Source organism: Varanus komodoensis, unplaced genomic scaffold, assembly GCF_004798865.1.
Source record: "Varanus komodoensis strain SLA01 unplaced genomic scaffold, ASM479886v1 scaffold15, whole genome shotgun sequence".
NCBI lineage: Eukaryota > Metazoa > Chordata > Lepidosauria > Squamata > Varanidae > Varanus > Varanus komodoensis.
Window position 1 is genome coordinate 28687929 of NW_025335440.1, and position 22914 is coordinate 28710842.

General features: G+C 39.0%; 1 protein-coding gene across 3 annotated transcripts in view; it reads right to left on the reverse strand.

The window, feature by feature from the left end:
* Positions 1-22914, reverse strand: part of CDK6 (cyclin dependent kinase 6) — a 154142-nt gene that overhangs the window by 13369 nt on the left and 117859 nt on the right. For all 3 annotated transcript variants that reach the window (XR_006414205.1, XM_044424897.1, XM_044424896.1), the window contains exon 6: positions 6798-6848. Coding sequence is in view for 2 of the 3 variants with exons in the window: in XM_044424897.1 (XP_044280832.1) it covers positions 6798-6848 (51 nt within the window). In the remaining variant the exon portion in view is untranslated. The remainder of the gene's footprint in view (positions 1-6797; positions 6849-22914) is intronic.

The following is a 22914-nucleotide window of genomic DNA, read 5'->3' on the forward strand; positions in this document are numbered from 1 at the left end:
ACAGCACAGGACACAACATCATGCATTTACATCAACTGCCCACTTTATGCCTAATCATGTGCCCAGATTAAGTTGGGAGGTAAAAGAAGTAGAGTAAACAGGGGATGCAAATTACACAAGATGCTTTTACATTATCAAAGTTCAGTGTCACCACAGCCTGGATGCAACACAGCCCAGGAGCCCCAGGTAATGAGGCAGAAGAGCACATAAGTGAAATTCAACAAGCTACTTTGAAATATAAAAAAGCTTCCCTACCCTAGCCTATAAAGCAGCCTTCCTAATGTGATGACTTCCAAGTTGTTGAACAAAAACGTCCAACATCCTAGTCAGTCTGATCATCTGCCACAGTAGTTGAAGATAATGGCAACTAATACAAATAAATCAATACAGCAATAAGCAGCAGCAATATCCAACTGATTGGAGTGCAAGCTGCTACTACATGAATGTGCATTGGATTGTAGCCCTAGCATTAAATCGGTACTCTCCTCCAGTGCTCTGTATATGTATGGCAAAGCAAACAAAAGGTGAGAGAGAGCAGCAGATGGATGTCCCTGAGAGCAGAGGGCTGGACTAGGGAAACATTTGGTTCATTGCAAGTTTGTGATTCTATAATCCCAAGGTAACTCCCCGCCCTTCCAAATTACCCCAAGAATATCTTACAGTCACACTTCTACCTGCTACCTCCTCAGGTGCCCATCTGATATGCTTGCCTCTATAAGTGACATCAGAATTAAGTGCAGTGGATGAATAATGAAGGGATGTAGAAACAGCCATCACAAAGCTTTGCTGGACAAGGATCTGAAGGAGCATTACTTAGCTTATTTATCTTTTGGAGCTAGATATCCAGAATAAAAATGGAACATACGTTTCAGATCCCATTGCAAATAAAGAGGAGGAGGAAGGAAAGAAAAAGTAAGTCATTTCTTTCTGGTTTGTTTTCCTTAGCTCTTTCCATGCCTTATGCCTGTGTAAGCATTGTGTGCCCTTGGGTAATGTACTCCAATATGTAGGCAACAAATCAGGAATTATGTTCCCACTGCAAGTCGTAAGCATGATAGGTTGGATCCAGACTTAGCCATAAGTACAGCAGACTCACTAAGATCAATGAGACTTAAGATCAATCATCTAAATGCTTAGCTGAGTTCCATGAATTTCAGTATGTCTACTCTTAATTATGCCTGGATTCAACTCAAGTATTTATTTGGACTCCCAAAATATGCTTAGCATTGTGATTTTGAAATATAACCCAAGAAATATTAAAAGATAGTTTAATTACAGGCCTGGCAGATCTTTTTTTCTTTCCTGTAAGAAGACTGTTTAATAAAGAATGCCTTGTGGCTTGCTCAAGCTGGCATTGCACTTTCTCTGATTCATGGGTAAATTCTTTTCTATATAGGTAATTGTAACTAACAGAAATAGATAGCAAAGGATGTTTTCTGGATGTTCAATCCAACTGGCTCATTTTCCCACCAGAAATGTTATAAATAATTTCTTTTAAAAAATGCTGCCATGCTTCAAATACCATGAAAATAGACTCTGACCTGGTTCGCTCTGAAAAGGAGCTGCCAAAAAGTGGAGGGGGAGGCAATATCTTTTCTTTCTGGAAATGTTGTAGACTTAGGGATGTGTTGAAAAGGTGGAAGGCACTGAGAAGTGTCAGTCTGGCACTTAAATGTGACAGGTCCTCATTGTCAAGGAAATGGTATTGCCCCTGCCCTTTGTGCATATACTTCTGCTGCTCATCCGCCCCGCCCAGTGCTTTTCGATTGAAAATTTGGTAATTGGTCACTGGCAACTATGTGCAGATCAACCAATGCACAGCTGCATTTGTTGATATCCATGTAGCTTACCTGCTCTATTTCCCTGCCCTCTTTGACAACTGAAAGGAAAATGACCAGAAGAGACTACACATATGGCACAGCCCTAAGAGGACACCTGCATGGTTGTAGAGGACAGTGATGACAACATCATCCTCAACAACAATTTATGCACGTAACTCCATAGTTTTGTTGGGTTGAAAAAAGCAACACCAAGTGTGTTCAGGTTTTTTAAAGAGGCAAACTGAGAAGGGTAATGATCAGAACGGGGAGAGAGAGACAAGGCAGGTTGGGCTGCAAAAGATACTGAGTTACCAGCTGGAGGGCTGAGAGGGATAACATGCCATGGTGAGCCAGATTCTCTGTCCAGCACTCCGCGGATGTTCTGCAAATGGTAACTTATTTACAGGGTGGCTTAGGATACAGGGGTTAGCATACTCATTTTATTGTGCTTCACTTTATTGTGAAAATAGTGACATTTTCATTTTTCATATTGTATTTTTTACAAATTGAAGGCTTGCTGCAACCCTGCAACAAGCAAGTCTATTGACACCATTTTTCCAACAGCACTTGCTCACTTTGTGCCTCTGTGTCACATTCTGGAAATTCCTGCAATGTTTCAAACTTTTGCATTGCTTTTATTTTTATGGTGATCTGTGATTTTTTATGTTACTATTGTAATTGTTTTGAGGCACCATGAACCACGCCCATGTGAGACTTCAAACTTAACTGATAAATGTCGTGTGTTTTTTTAATGCTCCAACAACTGGCCATTCCTTCACCTCTCTCCCTCTCCTTCAGCCTCCCTATTCTCTGAGACACAGCAATAGTGAAAATAGACCAGTTAAAACCCTATAATGGCCTCTAAGTGTTCAAGTGAAATGAAGAGTCTCATGTCTCTCACTTTAAATCAAAAGCTAGGAATGATTAAGCTTAGTCACAAAGGCATGTTGAAAGCTGAGACTGGCGCAAGAGGCCTACCTTTTGGCCTAACAGTTAACCAAGTTCTGAATGCAAAGGAAAAGTTCTTGAAGGAAATTAAAAGTGCTATTCCAGTGAACACACAAATGTTATGAGAATGACAGAGGCGTGTTGCTGATATGAAGAAAGTTTTAGTGGTCTGGAAAGAAGATCAAACCAGACACAACATTCCCTTAAGTCAAAGCCTAATCCAGAACAAGGTCCTAACTCTCTTCAATTCTATGAAGGTTGAGAGAGGTAAGGAAACTGCAGAAGAAAAGTTTGACGTTAGTAGAGGTCGGTTGATGAGGTTTAAGGAAAGGAACTGTCTCCATAACATAAAAGGCAAGGTGAAGCAGAAAGTTCTGATGTAGAACTTTATCTGATGTAGAACTGTAGAAGTTATCCAGAAGATCTAGCTAAGATAATTGAGGAATATGGCTACACTAAACAACAAATTTTCAATGTAGATGGAAAAATATTATATTGGAAGAAGATGCCATCTACAGCTTTCATAGCTAGAGAAGAGAAGGCAATGCCTAGCTTCAAAGGACAGGCTGACTTTCTTGTTAGGGGCTAATGCAAATGCTCGTTTACTATTCTGAAAATTCTAGGGCCCATAAGAATTATGCTAAATCTACTCTGTCTGTGCTCTATAAATGGAACAACAAAGCCTGGATGATAACACATCTGTTACAACATGGTTTACTGAACATTTGAAGCCCATGGTTAAGATCTACTGCTAGATAACACTTCATTTCAAAATATTACTGCTCAATGATAATGCACCTGGTCACTCAGGATTTCTGATGGAGATCTATAACGAGATTAATGTTGTTTTCATGCTTGCTAACACAACATCCATTCTGCAGCCCATAGATCAAGGAGTAATTTCAACTTTCAAGTCTTCTTATTTAAGAAATGCATTTCATAGTCTAGAGCTGCCATAGATGGTGATTCCTCTGATGGATCTGAGCAAAGAAAATGGGAAACCTTCTGAAAGGATTCACTATTCTAGATGCCATTAAAAACATTAATGAGAGGAGGTCAAAATATTAACATTAACAGGAGTTTGGAAGAAGTTGATTCCAATCTTCGAGGATGACTTTGAGGGGTTCAAGTAACTACAGATGTGATGGAAAAAGCAAGAGAATTAGAAGTGGAGCCTGAAGATGTCACTGCACTGCTGCAATCTCATGATAAAACTTTAACGAGTAGTTGCTTCTTATGAATGAGCAAAGAAAATGGCTTCTTGAGATGGAATCTACTCCTGCTGCTGTGAAGATTGTTGAGATGACCACAAAGGATTTAGAACATTCCATAAACTTAGTTGATAAAACAGTGGAAGGGTTTGAAAGGGATGACTCCAATTTTGAAAGGCGTTCTACTTTGGGAAAATGCTACTGAACAGCATCACATGCTAGACAGAAATCTTTCATGAAAGGAAGTCACCTGATGCAGCAAACTTGGTTGTTCTCCTATTTTATGAAATAGTCACAGTCACCCCAAGCTTCAGCAACCACTACCCTCATCAGTCATTGCACAAATTGCAGAACAACAAAAATGCACCAAGTAGTTCCAGAACCAGGAAAACCTATGATGTCTGAGGAAGTCAGTTTGGGGTGGGAATCCATTAGATTTCCTCAGCTTGGATACACAGACTCCAACCTGCTTTCTTTGTGCCCTCATGCTAAACATTTGCATGAGCATCCAGCAGGAAGTGAGTTTAAGCAAGTTCTTGAGGGCAGCTTGCATACTTGTTGACCATGTGCCTGCTGTGCAAGTGGAGTATTGTCTTGGTACATATGACTTCTGGGCTTTGCATATTTTGTGCAAAGAATTATGTAATGTATCTATTTTTTTGCAAAGGATTATTTACTTTATACAAAGAAGTCACTAGCACTTCTAAGCATTTGCAGACTTGATCTTGGCTTGGCTCACTTCCTGGCCAGAGCAGAAGTAGAAAGACTGCAAGAGAGCAGTGTTCCAGACTGATCTTTGCACCCCAACATGACTGTCCACCATTGCTTATGGAAATGTAAAGGCTGCACTGTCCAGCTGGGCTTGAATGGAATGGATTTCCCAGCATTGCACACCCCTACTATCAATAGATTTGATGTAAAAGAACCAAAAGATTAATTGCCAAGACTAGAAAAACCGAACAATCAAGGAATGACTTTTTCTAGATTGTGCAGGAAACGCTATTCAGTAGCATGATAAGCCATGCTGATGAGTCATATACAATGGGGCAGTACACAGGAAATGGAAGCCAATTTGGTTAAAACAAAAACCCATTATTGAAAGCTAGCAGTTCAAAATAGAAATCTCTAGGAATTGATACCATGCAGCCTCAAAACTGATGAAACAGACAAATGCTCTGTTTGACTTTTTGAAGCTCTTTACAGCTTTAAAGATGGCCCTTCAGAACTGAGGAAGCTTATCTGAAGAGAATTCATTTATATTTTTTTTCTGTTGCTCTGTCCCATCTTGATACCTTGACCCTATCCAGAAAATTTTGTCTTGACTCCAGAAACAAAATATTCTGCTCTGTCCTATAACAATGTCAATAATTCAGTAAAATATTATTTATTTTTCTTTATAATATTTTAAATGCATTTTCTAAGTTTTGTTCATTCCGCAATGAAGGTGTTAGAAAGAATTTACATCATCAGTCTTGCAGCAGTAAAACTGGCTAGATCACAAGGTACTTGTTATCAAGTCCTGTATGTTTTTTCTACAGTATTAACTAATGACAAGAAACAAATATAATTAGGAATGTTTAACAATGGAAAATAGAGTAAAGAACCCTGTAATCCCAGATCTTACTCCTCCCACCCCATTTTCATCATGTTGCTATCAAGCTACTGCTTGTTCATCAGGGCCCCCATAGTCATGGCAAAAATGTATTGATTTCTATTCTTGCACTGAAGCAACCATCTGAAAAGAGCCTCCTGGCACTCCATATCATCTTACTTATACATAAAAAATGGATGCCTAGGAGGCAAGCCATGCCACACTATGAAACAATCTCTCTGCAAAACTAGATCAGCCTTCTGCAACCTGGTGCCCTCTCCATCATTGCCATGTCTGGGAACTCGACTCTCCATCATTGCCAGGTAGCACACTAGGCAAGGCTGACCTAGATCAGCAGTGTGATGCAGGTAGCCGTCAAGATGTTGCTGTCTCTGATTTGCACCAGCCCTATCTATCCTAGCCAATGCTAAGGAGAGAGGATGATGCTGGCAGTCCAATGATTACTAGAATGCCACACAATTCTCTTCCCTGGTTTGGATGAATGATGGGCAGGAAACATGTTGCTAACTATTAGCCCCAGCCAGCATGGCCAATGGTCAAGGTTAGCTGAAGTCCAGCAGTACTGTTGTGCTTCTGGTCTATTTGATTATTTCATTAACTAACTTCCTGTTTTAAAGTTGGTCTTACGGTTAACCACGTTTAGCTCCATTTTTAGTGGAAAATAGGATATGAATCAATTTATATGTTATACCAGATATAAAATATAAAATCAACAAACATCTGAGGCACACAAGTCCCCCATCCCTGAACTACAGGGATCCTTGTTAGTTTTGGGACTTTGGATTCCTAGATCTAAAGCTGGAAACAGAACTTCAGCTAAGGAACTGGAGATCTGCACCCCAATCCCCAGCTTCCAAGTGGTGTGGAAAGAGCTTCTCTAAGGCTCCCCTGCTCCCAAGTGCTCCTTTGCTACTTCTCCAAGGCTGGTTGGAAAATGCCAAAAGTTTCAGGATCTTTTTCTGTCTAAATGTACATAGGAAATCATAGAGTCCATGGAAATTGAGAGAACTTAGCTTAGTTGTGAATACTTTTTCTGGATCCATCTCACTGTATCTAATGCTAAGGAAGTGAGGTAGATGTTCATCAAAGAAAGACAGTATCTAGACTCTTGTGCAAGAAGCAACTGACTGCTGTGCAGTTATTATTGCACTAAAATCAATTACCTGTAAATACCCTTAACAGAAAATGCAGGAGACTATTACTTACTCAAAGATTTTTCCTAGTTGATCAACATCTGAGTTTCCACGAAAAAGCGCCCTAAAAAAACAAAAACAAAATAGAAACACTGTAAAGAAAAGATTTCCAGTAATAAAAAAGTGATTTTAAACTTTATTCATCTAGCTTTTTCATGCATTCTTGAATGTTGGCTGCTTTAGTGTCTTCAGTTTCTCACTACTCAAATGCATACTTTTTGAAACCCATCTGACATGTGGTAGCTGAAGTGTGTTCTGTATGTTAGGCCTTTCAGACAGCTGGTTTTCAGTCAATTCGCACCACCTGGTGACTGTAAAAATCAATGCTCATTGAGGAAGAAAAAACTGGTTGTTATAACCTATCTTAAAGCCTGTTCCAACACAGTATTGTCTTTCAAGGCTGAAACTTTTAAAAAATTATTTAGTATCATATGGCTAAACAAATGCTTTGGCAAAAATAATATTCATTAAGGGCATCTAATGAAGGCTGGACATTTAAAATGAATAGAATTCCATGTACAACTCAACTTGAGGGGCATTCCTTGTGCAAACAATTTTACCATTGGTAAAGGAACAACAGATCTATTTCTACATGAGGTACAGATCTATGTTTTCTGCATTGAGAAAGCCACTTGGATTAAAAGGTGAGGAGGATATTTTTGCAAGGCTTATACAAGTCCTTTAAGAATAACTAATCTTGAGCCAAGCAAGAGTATCAAAGCATTTTCAACAGATTAACTCACTGGAAACCACCTCACAGTGTGACAAAATCCTCCTAACAGGTAATATGGGAAAGGGAAACTACTGTTTAGGAGAAAAGGAAAGATCTCCCATTTCTAGTCCAAATACACTACAGAGCCATGTGAGAAGCTCTAGAACTGCCAATACAGCAGCTTCAAATTCTGTGATGGAAACCACAAATGAAAACCAGGAGAAATAATTCCCAAGTACAAATATCTGGATTCTCTCATTCTTAGTACAGCTTAGTCAGTTAAGATGGCACTGTAAGTCATGATATTCTTGGTTTCTCCTCAATTCTGATTCCAACGTTTTTGAAAAAACACCACATATTCACTAAAATCTCTAGAATAAATCATATAGTACACCATACTCCAACATTTTTATCACCCCTAAGGAAATGTTGGGACAGCACACCACTGCCGCAGCTCTAGTTATCCAAAATCCTTGTAGTCCAATGTCTATGCAAACAATCTTCTATGAAAATTTATGATGCAAGATCTTCTAAAGTTAACAATTATTTTTCATGAGAAACAACTGTTTTTCATTTTCTGCAATGTGTGAGTCTATCTTCTGGTATGTACAAGGCATGTCACTAACTAGCAGGATAAACTAGTCAGCTTCCAAAGGAGTTAGCTATTCCCTGTTTTCGCTCAGTTGCCTCCCACCCCATTTAAGAGAGAGAACAAAAAAGAGGCTTTTGTACTCAATGGCTGAAGAGGTGAGACATGGATTAAAGGGAAAAAGTAAATGGTTCATGTAAATGATGGACAATGTTGTGACAAATGTGGAAGTCTAACTAATGTCAAGGTTATAAGGCTATACTCTGACTTGCAGCAACTCTAAGAGGTTTTTCATATCATTAGTTACTGGATCCTATTTAAACTGGATTTGCTGGGAATATGCCAAGCATGTGCTCTGCACTACTGAGAGACTGGAATAGTATCATGGGGAGTGCTTTATCTCCAGGAAGACAGCTTATAGTCCTTAAATGTATAACTAAAATGCAACTTTCATTATGGGAAGGAACGCCAGACAGCAACAGACGTGCCAGGTGAGGGGGAAATCATGTTGTCCCAGCAACAACTTGCCCCTGTATGCAGTGGAACAGTGGTAAATTTGGAGTTCAGCAGCTCTTCAGATTATCAGGGCCTAAGGAGTCCATAGTCACACTCCCAAGAAGAGTCCAGCAGCTGGGCTGGTTCCACAGGTCCTGTGCCTAAGATACATCATGACAAAGCAAGTATATGCACACACATGGCTAGGGAAACTTGTATTCACATCCTTGATTAGCCATGAAGTTCACTCCATCTCCTTGAGTCAAACACTATTTGAGCTGAGTCAGCTAATAAATCTGTGCTAGGCCACATCAGTCCTCTAAATTTAGTCTAAACCATCTAAGCTTACAACACTGATAAATGATGCCATCATTCCTGCTGTGGAAGAAGTCCCACAGATGCACTTTCCCATGTCTCCCCTCTATTACACCACTGCTTGAAGGTTGAAAGAATAGGGATTTCCCCATAGCTTTTCCAATGGAAGCTTGTGGGGGGTCTCCTCTGTGCTTGCTCAGTGCACCTGATACCCACATGCCGAGCAGGGTTAGCATTCATTCCAGATAGTCCAAATGGCTGACTGTGATTAGCAGATGTCAAGAGTCCCAGAGAGAAATCATTTCATGAACTCCCTCACTAATATTATCCTGGCAACTCCCTGCCCCACCTGTCTATCCTCACTTTTGTTTTACTATTACAGGCTCTAAACCAGTGATGGGGAAACACTGCCATCTGGTCAAACCCACAGCTGAGGGAATTGCTCATTTTGACAATGCCCACTTTGAGTTACTTTCAGTCAAAAGTAGCTAGCTTAAAGAGTTTTGCTGGGTTCCAAGTTCCCATTTTAAGAATGACAACTTTCCAATGTGGCTAATTACTTCCTCATACTCTTTTTCCCTCTTTCAGTTAGCATTTGTTTGTGAATGGATGTAAAATCGAGTCAAGGAGGAAGTTCTAATTTAGCAAACTACACCAAACATTTCAGGAAATGTACACGTATTGCCTTACCAAAGTTAAGGGGATGGGGGGAGAGAATGACTTGGCCATGGGTGACTGGGGGAAACTGGCACATAATAAGCAACGAATGTACGTTGATTAGAAAGAGGCCGGCAGTTTTGATGGTATCAATTTGAGTTTTTTCTGAAACTGCACAAAACATTACCACACTGACCACATTCATACCAGATGCAACTTCATTCAGGTTATTGCAATCACATTAGTAAATGATCGTGTAGGTTCATATGTGAGTCCAGTGTGACTGCAGGCACTTCTTTTCCATCTGAAAGTCCTGTGTGGCTGCTGTTAAGCACTAAGCACTGATGCAGCAAAAATGACAATGCATGTTGTGCAACAGGGGACAGTCCATCAGGTTACATCATACACCAAGTATAATGACCTAGGCAGTAGGCCATTTGAAATGATAGACACAGATGTAGGTCAATAGAATATCTTACTAAAAAGTAACTGAAAAGCCTTGGTGGTATTTTATTCAATTAGGTATTTTTATCCCACATTTCAAGATCAAAGGGCCTCTAATAACAAAAATAATTAGAATGATTATTATTTAAACATAAAGCAATCAATCATCCAGCAGAATTCCAGTGGAAGCCACAGTTAACATTATAAACTGGCATAAGCAACCTTTTTTGGCTCAAGACCACATTTGGCCTATGCCCAGGATAAACTGTCCTGGGCACCAGCACAAAATGGCTGCTGAAAGTAACATGGCAAAAGACATATAAGCAGCCCAAATGACAAGGCAGAGGGAGAGCTGAGTCCCATCACACTGAACAATTCCTTGGGATCCACATTCTTCAGCAGCACCAGAAATACATTTGACAGCAACCTAGCTGCAAGTAAGAATATGTATTAATTGAATTTTTAAGTGGGAGGTGTAGGAAACTTCTTGGGTACCAGGAAAGGTGTCTCAAGTGCACCATTCTATTGGCATCATGTTGCTATTCCTGTTAAAGAGGAACTGTATTCAGTTGGAATATACACATCTTAGGCGGAGCGGTCCTATGGCCCCCTAGACAGTGCCCAGGAGCCACAAGACTCTTTGGCACGTTGGCCTCAGAGCTGAGAATATGTGCTCAGTTTCCTCTGCCCTGTTCACAAGTCATGTGGAAAAAAACACTCCTGCTGCTTCTCGAGGTTGTACGAGCAACCTTAGAGAGCTATTAAAGATGGTGTTCTGGGGACGAAGGGGAGGAAAAGTGCTGCAGCCAGAAAGCTCCTGGTATGAAGGGAACAGCTAGAAGACTGAAAGAGACTTGTCTAGTTGGCTTGTCTAGTGGCAGTCCAGGAGAAGCATGAGGAGATTTGACCCTGAGCTTCTCCAACATTGTACAGGATGCCTGCAATCCTCCTTGGACTGCACCCTAAAACTGCCTGGAAACAGCAAAACAAGGAACCAAGCCTGAAAGTTAAGTCTGCAGGTAACAATGAATACAGAACACCATTATTTAAATCATGTTGGTAATGAACCTTGAAACAAGATAATGAATCCATGAAGATTAGAGTCAGGTTTGCTCAGGTTTTGCTGCTATTTTAATGAAAAAGAACTTGGAAAAATTAAAGAGTGAGATTATACTCTTTGGCTATTATCCAAAGCAACTATTTACAGTGCATGATAAGCAATTTTGCACTTCTGAAACTTGCTTTGTAGTGTTTACTGCTGAAGCTCTTCATGCTGATGTGGAAAGCTGCTGTTCAGCTTTAAAAGTCTGCATGTCTTTCCAGTACGCAAAACTGCAAATAAATCTCTGGGGCATGTGTCTTCCTTACATTTATGTAAATGACTTGTCTGGACTATGACTTCAAAGAGTAACTATTTCCAGTGGGTGAGCTGTATTAGTTGCTTGAAGTAAAAGCAAACAGAGTCCTGTGAAGGTAAGTATCGTATGTCCACTTTACACTATGACACATTGGTTAACCTTCAAGGTAACTTTGTAGTTTTGGCAGTTTTAGAGAGGATTAAAAGATGCAAAACAATATAACTTGTTAGTATTTCACAGGCTTCAAACCACCTTTGCTTTTAATCATTACAAAACCAACCTAATAATTAGAAAAATTACAGCCAAAGGAAAGGAAGCTTTCAAACAAAAAAGGCAAGACTTTATATTTTGGCATAATTGCGGAAAATAAAAAGGGGATGAACTTTTACTATGAAATGCTTCACTTCACTTTTAGCACAGAATACAGCCAGACAGAAAAGTCCAGAATTTGAAGTGTGAACAGCACCAAAAGTTCAGTTCAGACAGTTATAGGAAAAAGGAAGCATTCTTAAAATGGAAACCGTATATAATGCAAAGTTCTACAAATGAACATAAGTTGTCCTCCACATTAATTCAGCCAGCTACGACTATGACAAATTTTTATAAACACATGGGTGACAAGCTTCAAGAGGGGTAACATCCAAAACTTTTGCTGTCATATATTCTGCTTAAATATTCACATGCTGTGCTACCAAATATTATAGGACTCAGGGTTTGGGCTGGCATCCTTTACATTTCCCACATTCCTAAAACCTCATCATACAGTGTTGGGAGGGAACATTTTAACTTCATGGCATACATCACTTAGGTCCTGATCTTCTACCTTCTAGGATAGCATAAACATGAGTATAGAACACCTTTTAGCACAAGTGTTGAATTCCATTTTTGGTTAGTTCTTGGGGACCAAATGCCAGTGGCACAAAGGGCCAAAATACCAAAAAATACCAGTGCATTCTAGTTTGAAGACCCCACTGCCAGCAATTAAGCCTTAGGAGAGGCAATTAATCTCTTAGAATGAGGAAAATGGCACAAAAGACAGGAATCCACCTAAGAAGGTGGTGGGCTCTCCCACACTAGAGACATTCAAAAAGAAACAGAACAGCCATCTGAGTGGGATGGTGTCCTGCAACAGCAGGGTTTTGGACTCTATGGCCTTCATGGCCCCTTCCATCTCTACTATTCTGCGATTCTAAGAAGAGGTGGTTGGGCAAAGGAGTGGAGCTAGCAGAAGGCTAGGCAGGACTATTTATGGAGGGCTGGATTTCACCCTTGAGGGAACTCAGGACAAGCCATCCATTCCTTCCCTTTTTTTCAGCTGACAACCTCAGTACTTCTAAGGTTCCCAAAGACACTAATCATAAGCATTTGTCAGAACTCTTTGGGATGGTGTAAGTTTCTATAAACTGTACTTTTCTTTTACTTTAAAAGAACAATGTACTTGTGTGCAACAAGAGAGTTCCCCTACCCCACCACTATTGCCTACTTCAATTTCCTGCATCTGCTTCCAACCCAACAGGCACAGGACCACTCAACCTCAGTATCAGCATGAAGATGAACCTTTTCCCTTTTAGCTGGAAATGACCTTCAGATAAACACATGGACAGCTTCTATTGGAAGAAGCTGAAAGAATGGCTAGGTCCACAAATAATATAAAACCATAATTTAGGGCTGTGTTTACAAGCAGAAAGCTTCCATGCAAAAGCCTGCTCTTCCTCCTCCCATATAGCTAACCTCAAGGATGAGCATCTGCTGAGGGTCAACAACCCAGTGGGGATCATTGACAAATCTCTTGGAGTTGCTGCTCCTTTCACTATTGCAGTCTGCTTGTTCATCTGTCTCTTATTCTGGTCCAGGCAACAGCATTGGTGAGAGAGAGACACAGTCAATGCCACTGCCTACTTGCTTATTGGCTTGTGGGCCGTCAAACATGCAAGTGCTAATAGTGATGGAGAAGAGGATGAAGAGACATAGCAGCTGGTGACAAAGGTGGTGAGAAGGAAGGCTCCATGAGGGATGGGGGTCATTGAGGGTGTCTTGGCCAAGGACCCACAAAAATCTGGAGACAGCACTGCTACATTCAGTTTCACTCTTGACTTTCCATTCAATGTGAATCAGGAACTGAGGGTTAACCCCACCCCTCTAATTGATGAAATAATAGTAACAGAGTTATAAAAGCAAAAGAAAAAAGTTTGTGGTTGTGTCCCAATTGACTGTGGATTCATAACTGAAGATCAGACTGTCAAAACAGAACTATATTCCCATCAGTTAAAACAAACTGTGATTATAGTTGTTAAATGTATTGAGGTCAGTGTGTTTAACACTGGAAACAGTTTTATTTAAAAACACCTACTTTTTACCTTCCAGTTTTGAGCCAATAGCAGTTATTTGCTTTGGGCCTCACCAACTGAAATTATTTCTAATCTCACTGCTATGATGGGAAACCTTTGAACAGCAAATGTTTAATGCCAGTAGGTCAGTTTCTCATGGAATAAACTTTGCTTAACCAAACATACTCCTACTTGTATCAGCTGAAAGCCTTTGCACACATGAATGAAAGCATGAAGGAAGTTAACTCTTACCTACTTGAAGACTTTCTAACAGCAGTGTAAAGCAAATAAACACATGAAAACAAAAGTAGTTTACTTATGGGTTATCTCAAATATTAGAAAGGAGAAATTATTTCTACTTTCTGTTTCTATCACTGTTAAAAGAATCCCACTGTGCTAAAAGGTGAGTCCTGGACTAAACCTTGTAATTAGGAAAACAGAGAGCTGTACTTTTTTGGGAAAAAATGCATGCTACATGCAAGAGGTCCTAGATCTCTACTAGTTCAAGTTAAAAGGATCTGAAGACAATACTGGGAAAAAACTTAGCTTGAGACTTGAGAAGCTCTGCTTGCTGAAACAGAGAATACTGACCAAAATGAGTGATGCTTAGACACATGTGCTCTTAAAGTGGTGCAGTGCTTAGAGTTTCAGATTAGGGTTAGGGAGACCTAGGCTCAAATTCAACCTCAAATCTCACTGGATAACCTTGGCCCAATCTTTCTTGGCCTAATCCACCTCAAAGGGATGCTGTGGGGATAAAAATGCAATTGCAGAAATCATGTATGCCAATTTGAGTTCTTCACTGGAAAGCTGAGATATTAAGAATACAAAAGATTTCAGTTCTTGACAATATTTGCAAGACAAAAATGGGTCACACAATATAGAAAATGGAGGAAGGAAAGGGATCTATTAAGGTTTCCAATATTTTATTTAGATTCCATGAAATTTATACAGTTGCTGAAGCAAAAATAGATGTCCAGTCTTATCAAAGATGCTTATCTTTCCTCACTCTTAACATACATGTTGTTCACAAAACTAAACAGGCAACCCAATTCAGATATGCACACTTTGCATAAAAGTACAAATTTTGCAAAAATGCAGAATTTGGTTTTCTACTAAAGTTATTGTAGGTTAACCTAATCTAGGTTATTATTATTTAGTTCAGTTTGCTGATCAGTGTGTACTTGGTACCACTGCCATAGCTCATAACCAGTGATAATTAATGGCTCAAACTGTGAACTGAACTCATAATCAAACAAAATAGAGCAAATATACTTTTGTTTTTGGTAATGGAAAATGGGTAAATAACAGAATGCCTCAGAAGGAGGTTATACTTTGAAAACAATAAAAGTGTCAAAACTATTACAATGAAAAATAATAAGCTAATATTATTATTAGCTTAAAATGCTCTAAATAAATAAATAAATTTTAAAAAATGCTGCAAAAGGTGAAATTTCAACATTTACACCAGCTGCCTGGGTTTGAGCAAAAGAAAGAGAGAGAGAGAGAGAGAGAGGAAAGCGTGATAAAACATGTAATTTAGAGCAGCTGTCTTGCATTATGGAGATTACTAATACAGGCAAGAAAAAAATTGAGAGCATGTATGTCAGAATCTTTACAATGACATTAACACAGAAAATGGATATTTTGTTCAAAGCTTGTGAAAATGTACACTTACAATAATCTTGGCTCAAAATAGTATATGGCCTTTAGCAGGAAGGACTAGCCGGATGTGCTATGTTTAAGGTAACCAGAGGCATCAGAGGAATGGCTGACTGTCCCATTAACAGTCATGTAGAAGAAAGAATTTCAGCTGTTGTAGCTTGTCTTACAGGCTATTCCTATTGGAAGTTCTATGTACTACAATTAAAGGTGCAGGAGATCCATCCCCATATGCATCTCACCACCCTAATTAAGCTTGTAGGAGAAGGTGAACAGTCCACTCTACCATCTTTTCTTTGCATAGGATGCCACTTTGCTTAGTGTACTGCAAGATCCTGGGCCTTCTCCACATGAGGTTTTTAACCCACCACTGTATCAAGGCTTCTGGATTCTTTGTGGTATAAAATCAGCTCCTTTACATATAGTTCCTCCCGTCCCTGTTATCTCTATATGCTTCATTACATAACCACTAGGTGGAACTGTGGAATTGAGGAATTGCATAAATCCACCAGGGTTTCATGTTGCCCTTTACAGTTATACCAAACTTTCCTCCTTAGGAAAAAATGCTAACATAGTTGCAATGTATGGGAAGGACTAATATGTCAGCCCACTACAAATGTAATAAATAAGGATAATCTCAATGTATACAGTTTTATTGGCAAGAGAGACAGCAAGACATGAACAGCTCTAAGCAAGACCATACATTCTGACCTGGTCATGAATGATGTCCAGTTTGCAGTTGTGAATTTAAAAAAAGCTTCACCAGAAGCAGTTGTCTTAGCAGCTATCATGATCATTTATCATCAGAAAGCTCACATGTCTCAAGCATCCTGTAACTTTTCCCAACTGTTTCATTCTGCCCTTGCCCCCACAGGCCCTGTGTCCACATATTATGACATACTTTTCGATTTCACAGAAGCATCTGCAACATAACATCTACAAGCTATAAAATATCCCTCAAATCCTTCTGGCTTTCTATGCATCAACATGGAGTTTGAAGGCAGCCTGTACAAAAGGTCACTGATATGCTCTTGGGCTGGAAAAAAAAAATCCTTATTTTTTCCAATGTCTAAACAGCACAGGATCTCACATTGTGAACTCTGTCATTCTCTTTCAGCAAATTTGGCTCAGAATTGTATTTGCTTGGTACAAGATGGCAAAACATTTCTGAATCGTTTTATGTTTTCCTCTCAGCTGTCCTCAGATGCTGTCAATGTCCTGCTGTCCCATCCTTTTTCAAATATCTATTTGATTTTCCACTTCCCTGGCTGCATATTAAGCTGATGTTTTAACATTTAAAAAAACCAAAAACTCTGAATAAATTATTGAAAAAGCTTAGAAGAGCTCAGGGAGATCTGCCAAAACAAAGCTTATAAATGCGAAAGAAACAACATGGTAGATGAATTTGTTCTATACATTCTGTAACGTAACTGATGCTTTTTTGTTTAGAAACTACTTTTCCATTTAGAAAAAGTAAACACAAAACCCATTCTAAAATATGTGCAGGTTGAATTAAATTATTTTATCTCAATGTTGGAAAAATAAAACATTCTGTAGTCCTATCTGGGATTTAAAGCTATTTTAGTTAAAGTTTTGTGTGAAGTGAAGAACAGTAAATTTAAATGTATCATTACCACACCAGATTAAAAAGGCCCTCAACTAATTACTATATTGAGCAAATACTTTTGACAACATACATTTCTCAATTAGTTTTTGTGAAAATATATGTCTTGGACTTTTCAGTCTGAGTAGATCTCCACTGCAAACAGTCTCAGATGTCAGCATTACATACAAATTGCCAAATTATAAAAACTTACTGCTGTGAGCTAGATTTTCCACCCTAAATCCATTTATATAGAAGTAATTCATACTGCTTAAAATAAGATTTACTTTTAAATAATTTAAAATTGCAAGCATTTGTTATTTTCAATGTGACTTGTTCCCACACAGAGATTTTTAACATATACAACCTTTCCTTCAGGTATGCTTTCTCTAGTATCTTAAGGTGGCAATCCTCTGCATGTTTAAACAGAAAAAATACCCTATAACTCCCAGCATTCTCAGTCAGCTTTACTGGCTGGGCCAGAATGGGAACTGTAGCACTTTTTTCTGTCTAATTATGCATAGGACTGCACTTTAAGAGAATCTAACAGTACAGTTCTTATACATGTCTATTCAGAAATAAGTGCCACTGAATTCAGTGCAGGTTAGTCTAAGGTCATGGGTACAGAGCTGTTGTTACAGACTGTTATGTGACTGAAGATTGTTCAGATCCCTGCCTCAAGACAGATTCTGAGCACACAAAATTTAACTTGACACTGCCTGCTGTCTCAACAAACAAACATTATGGGCACAATCCATTGCAGAGTTTTCCTGTATAAGCTCCAATGAAATTTATAGATTCTATTAAAATATTGTGGATGAAACAGTTATCCTCCCATGCAGTTTCAATATATCCAATGGAGCAAGTCAAAAAACTTTCAGGTAGATTTATATTTAACAAAAGACAAAGTCAAAATAAAGCATTTAGTTGCTAGTGAGAAACTTATTAGCTGAGCATTTGTAACAGATCCCCCATTCACATTAAGTTGGATATTGTGTTTTGACATCAAAATCCCATGTGCTTTTAACAAGGCAACTAAATTATGTGACTGACACAGTGTATTTTTTCCTGCGTGCCAAACTGGGGTTCTTCCCTCCCTCTTAATTTTGTTAGGGTAAGTTAACAGTTTTTGGTTTCTATGGTTTATCAACGGTTTCCTTTTCCCATAGTATCTACTATTGTGACAAAGTCTGGCATGATTGGAAGCTTGAAGAAAAACCACAAGTAAATGTCTTGGTGTTCACTTCAACACTCTTCTCCAACCACAGACAGATACGTTACTGGATTAGACTAACGGTTATCAATCAACTCAACTGTAGGTCCTTGGGAAGATAACAAGCCAGAAAAATAGAAGGGAGAAGGAAGTTAATATGAAATATTTCACACACACACATGTGGATAGAAGGTCTGGTTACTCTCCTGGAATTTCTTAACTGGTTTTTAAGCAGTGCTTCATGTAGTTAGTTAGGTCACATCACATACTGTTACTATTTCCTCAGCTAACATGTTAACATGTGAATGTCATGCACTGTTAAATTACTTGTGTGGATGCATCTAAGAAGACATTAAACAAAGGTGTTTAAAGACACATGTAGGCTTGCATCTAGTGTAAACGTTACATAGTTGCTGAATGAAGCTGAAGCACTGGTATAGCACCAGAACGGCCTACAATAATTGTAACTTCATAGATGTACTTACTTCTGTATTTGATCACTATTCATTCAGTTAAATGAATGTCAGTACAAAACTTCTCAAGTTCAAGAAAATGTACTTTCAACCCTGAAGGTTGAACAACATGCCAAGAAAGAAACAACTGGCTGAAGCAAAAGGCCTCTGAAGAACCATGGTGGGAACTTAATTGTTTTCTCAACATTGCACACTTAGTCCTTAACAAATGTTTTTGCTCTGGCTGGGCCTCCAGGCCAGTAATTTTCTGCAACTTATTCCAATTTAAACACACTGAATTGTATGTATATATGTATGTATGTATGCATTTATTTATTTGACTTTTTATATGCCATCCTATACCAAAGTTTCTGGACAGCTTAAAAAAGAAGAGATGTAATTTGATGTAGTAAAAAGAAAGACAGAAATATTCTTAGAGTTAATTATAGGAACAATTGATTCAGTTTACCTGTTTGGTTTCTGTGAAAATAGTTGTGACAAAGAAGTGTTAATAGAACAGGACCCACAATTGTGCAACTAATTGAAAATCAAGAAGTGGGCATCACAATTCTTTTAACAGTACAATTCCATGCATGCCTACAAGAATAAAGCCCTATTAAGTTCAATGGAGCTTACTTATTTTGCTGCCACTGAACTAATGTCCCTGTAACCAGGTTGGAGTTGGCTGTATTTAAAAAAAAAGTTTTAAAGAATAACTTAACAGAGCTGTTTCTAAGAACCATACTACCTGTGCAATCTTATACACACTTCCTTAAAAGTAGACCATATTGGTCTTCCCTTCACTTAAGTGTAGAGGACTCCAATCTAGAAGAACACTTCTCTTTCTTTTAGAAGAAACCACCTAGATTTGAAATTCTTCAACATTTAAAATACATTTTTCTTCTCCACTCATTTGTCTTTCATGAGCATGCAGATGTTTTACAGGCTCATGAGCCAGTCTGGACTAGATTTTAATTCATCTCTAGACAGGTGGCCAGTCTATTAGATTTGGAGATTTTAGCCTTGCTTCTGGAGTCTGGGACTCCTACCATCAAGGCTGAATGAACACAGACCTCTAAGTTAACCTAGTGACCTCTCAATGTAACAGAATAACAATGACAGCTTGAATCATGCTTCACTACAGACAAAAGGGCAGCAAGGCACACTGGTCTGCTGAAAAGCAATATTTTTAGCAGAGTCCTAAATCTTTGCCCCGGGGTACACAAACAGAGCTAAATGAAAGATGTTTCAGAATTAGAAATGCAATCTGAATGCAGCACAAATCAAGTACTCCCTGTATATCTTGCAAGATAAACATGTTATCCATAACTGATACAGGTGTCAAAAAAGCAGGCATGGATCTAAAAAACCATGTTTTCTTTTATGTCACCATAATATTGAATGTCCTCAGCCTAAACTCTTCCTTTTCCTGTAACTTCAGAATTATGGTAGCTCAATGGCTTTTAAGGTAGCAGGTCTTGAAAGTGGAAATTTTCATGATTCTTAGAAAGGCTTAAACCAATGTTGAATATTTCTATTTGGGGGCATATCTAAGTAAATACTATGAATTAAATCTTCAATAACTTATTGTTAAGAGCAGCTGTATGAATTATCTTAATTCAGCTTAGTTCATACTCAGATGTAACCCATGGGAAGGTATAACTCAAAATAAATGACTGTATCTCATTGAACACACAAGTAAATATCAGACAAGCCTCTTTTGTCATATCATTACAAAAGGGTTTGAATAAGGTCAGAACTTTCTTAAAGAGCTGTGATTTTTAAAAACTCACTGCATAAATGGGTTCAGTTATTGTGCACAGGTCCAATATAGGATGGGTGTATGTTACTGTGAACACCCAAAACTGAAGTAAAGATTCTGCATGGACAATTATCCAATCAAGCCTCAAGAGCCCTGCTCAGGTTTAGTATGGATTCTGCACATCAGAAACAATTGAGAGGTAAGGAGTAAAAGGCCCCATATTGCCTGAGCCAGGCATAAATACTAGGAGCGTGACTATTTGTCAATGTCTGGTTAATGGGGCAGTGGTCTCTAATTCTCCCCTCACTGACCCTATATTTCTAGATTACCATCTGCAAGAGGACATTTACCCTGAGAACAATGGTATGGTGGACCCAGGGCTTGTAGCGATGTAGCAGGGATACTAATACCTTTTGCTACCCAGAGTGGCAAATGAACTTAGTTGCAATCCTCACAGTAGCTGGAGCAAAATGAATTTTCCCAGTAGCTAAGACCTGGCTTGCACAATCATGGGGCAGAAAATAAGCCACGGTGGCTTATCTTCCCTGCTGCACATTCTGGGGAAATTTGCTTATCTACCCTTGCTAGTGAAGTTTGTTGTGCAGACCCAGTGTTCCTGTGGTTTAAAAGCCAGGCAGAGCCCTACAACACTCCATAGGTTCTGGGTGACTTCTTAACCACAGGCAACAAGACACCTTTGCAGGGTTCTTGTGTCATGGCAAGGTGTGCTGCTGAGTATAATTATGCAAATGATCAGCATGTTAACTACTATGTTATTTCTACTGCTCTGGTCAGGGGATCACAGGACATAAGTGAAATTACATGTGAAGCTTTGAATTGCACAGTGACAGCACAGTTCTTACCCTACCAAAGTGACTTCTCACATGAATTGGTGAGAAAATCCAGGAGACTGAATCTACAGTTAGTATCCTTTAAGGAAGATTAACAATCAAAAAGCAATAAGAAAAAGGAAGCCTAAGTCCCATGATATTTAAACAAACAATTTGATTTGTTTCAATATTGACCTAGCAGTCAAATGTACTTTCATTCTAGAAAAGCTAATTAAAAGGGAGCTTTATAAGACTCACAATAAAGTTTGAATAAGAGTTAAGAGTGCCACGCATCACACACTTTAACTCCAGAAATAATCTGTGGGAGCCTGCAAAACTTCAGAGTTTATTGCTACTATATCACTGCTGGATCTTCATTTGCAATTAGTCTTAAATAATAATATTTATGTAGTTGCTATTGCAGGAGCAACTAGGAGCATAACAGTATCTCCACCTGGATAGCCATAGTAAAATCCAGCTCCAGCAATGATCTTGGACAAGGATCCTGAGGCCAGAGCAGGGGCTCTGAAATTAGAATGCCCTCCCCTGCTCTAGTGGCTGGCATGCCCGCTGCAGCTCTGATGTCTCAAGTCCAATTTTGGATCCAGTGCTGGGTGGAGAGAAAGGGGAGCAGGGGAATTTTGTCAGGGTTTGAAGAATACCAGCAGTGTTTCAGTCCCTCCTCCTTGCAAACACTTAGATGCTTAAAATACTTATACAGGGCAAATAAACTTATTGTTTTGGAGAATGATGGACGTGCAAAGGCAATATTTGCTTCTGCACTTCTCCCATCCTCCACTGGATACCCAAACCCCTGAGTTCAGAGGGTTATGGGCAGCCACATTGGACGTCACTCTAACAGTTAATCCTATGGTTTCCATGATGCAAAGAGAAGCACTGGTGAGTTTGGATGGGGGTAGGGGTGGCTAGAGATATTCATGGTTTTCCACTTTTATGGGGTCCTGCATGAATATAGAGTACCAATAATACATGATCCAACTTACATACAAATTCATTTTCAAGACAAATTTCTGTTTTCTCAGCAATGGAACTCATTCATAACCCAGGAACTGCCTGGATGCAGTCCTGGATGCAGCCCCCATCAGTGTGCCCTTTCCAGAGGCCCATCTGTCTAGAGGGAAAGGAAGATAGAGGCAAAAGGACAGAGAGGCAAAAATCACCTCCATCGCTCCTTCCCTCCACCTCCAAACACAAAACCCCATTTGAAAACATTTAATGCAGGTTCTTTCCATACTTTAACTCCATACATCTGAAACAATTAACAATAGTGTTGTAAAAAGACAGAACAATTCTTCAACATTTACTTTCTATTTTTTCCAACCGTGTTCACTTGCATTTAACTCTTAGATGGCTAAGCTGATCTGTTTTAGCATCTACAGAAGAAAAGCTAATGTCACCTAGTTCTGCTTCACATATACATTAAAAATGATTCTGAAATCAGTAATCAATATTTTAATTTTTAACCACGAAAGCAAACTATTTCTAAATTAGATTTAAATGTTGGGTCATTTAGGTTCAGTCCTATGCATGTTTAGACTGAAAAAGCTCCTGTTACTCCCAGCATTCCCCAGCCAATCATGCAGCTGGGGAATGCTGGGAGTTTAGTCTATCTAAACATGCATAGAATTGAGACTTGAGTCAGCTGTAAACTGGTCAGAGAGTTTCAGCTAGTTGGTGGTATAGAAATATC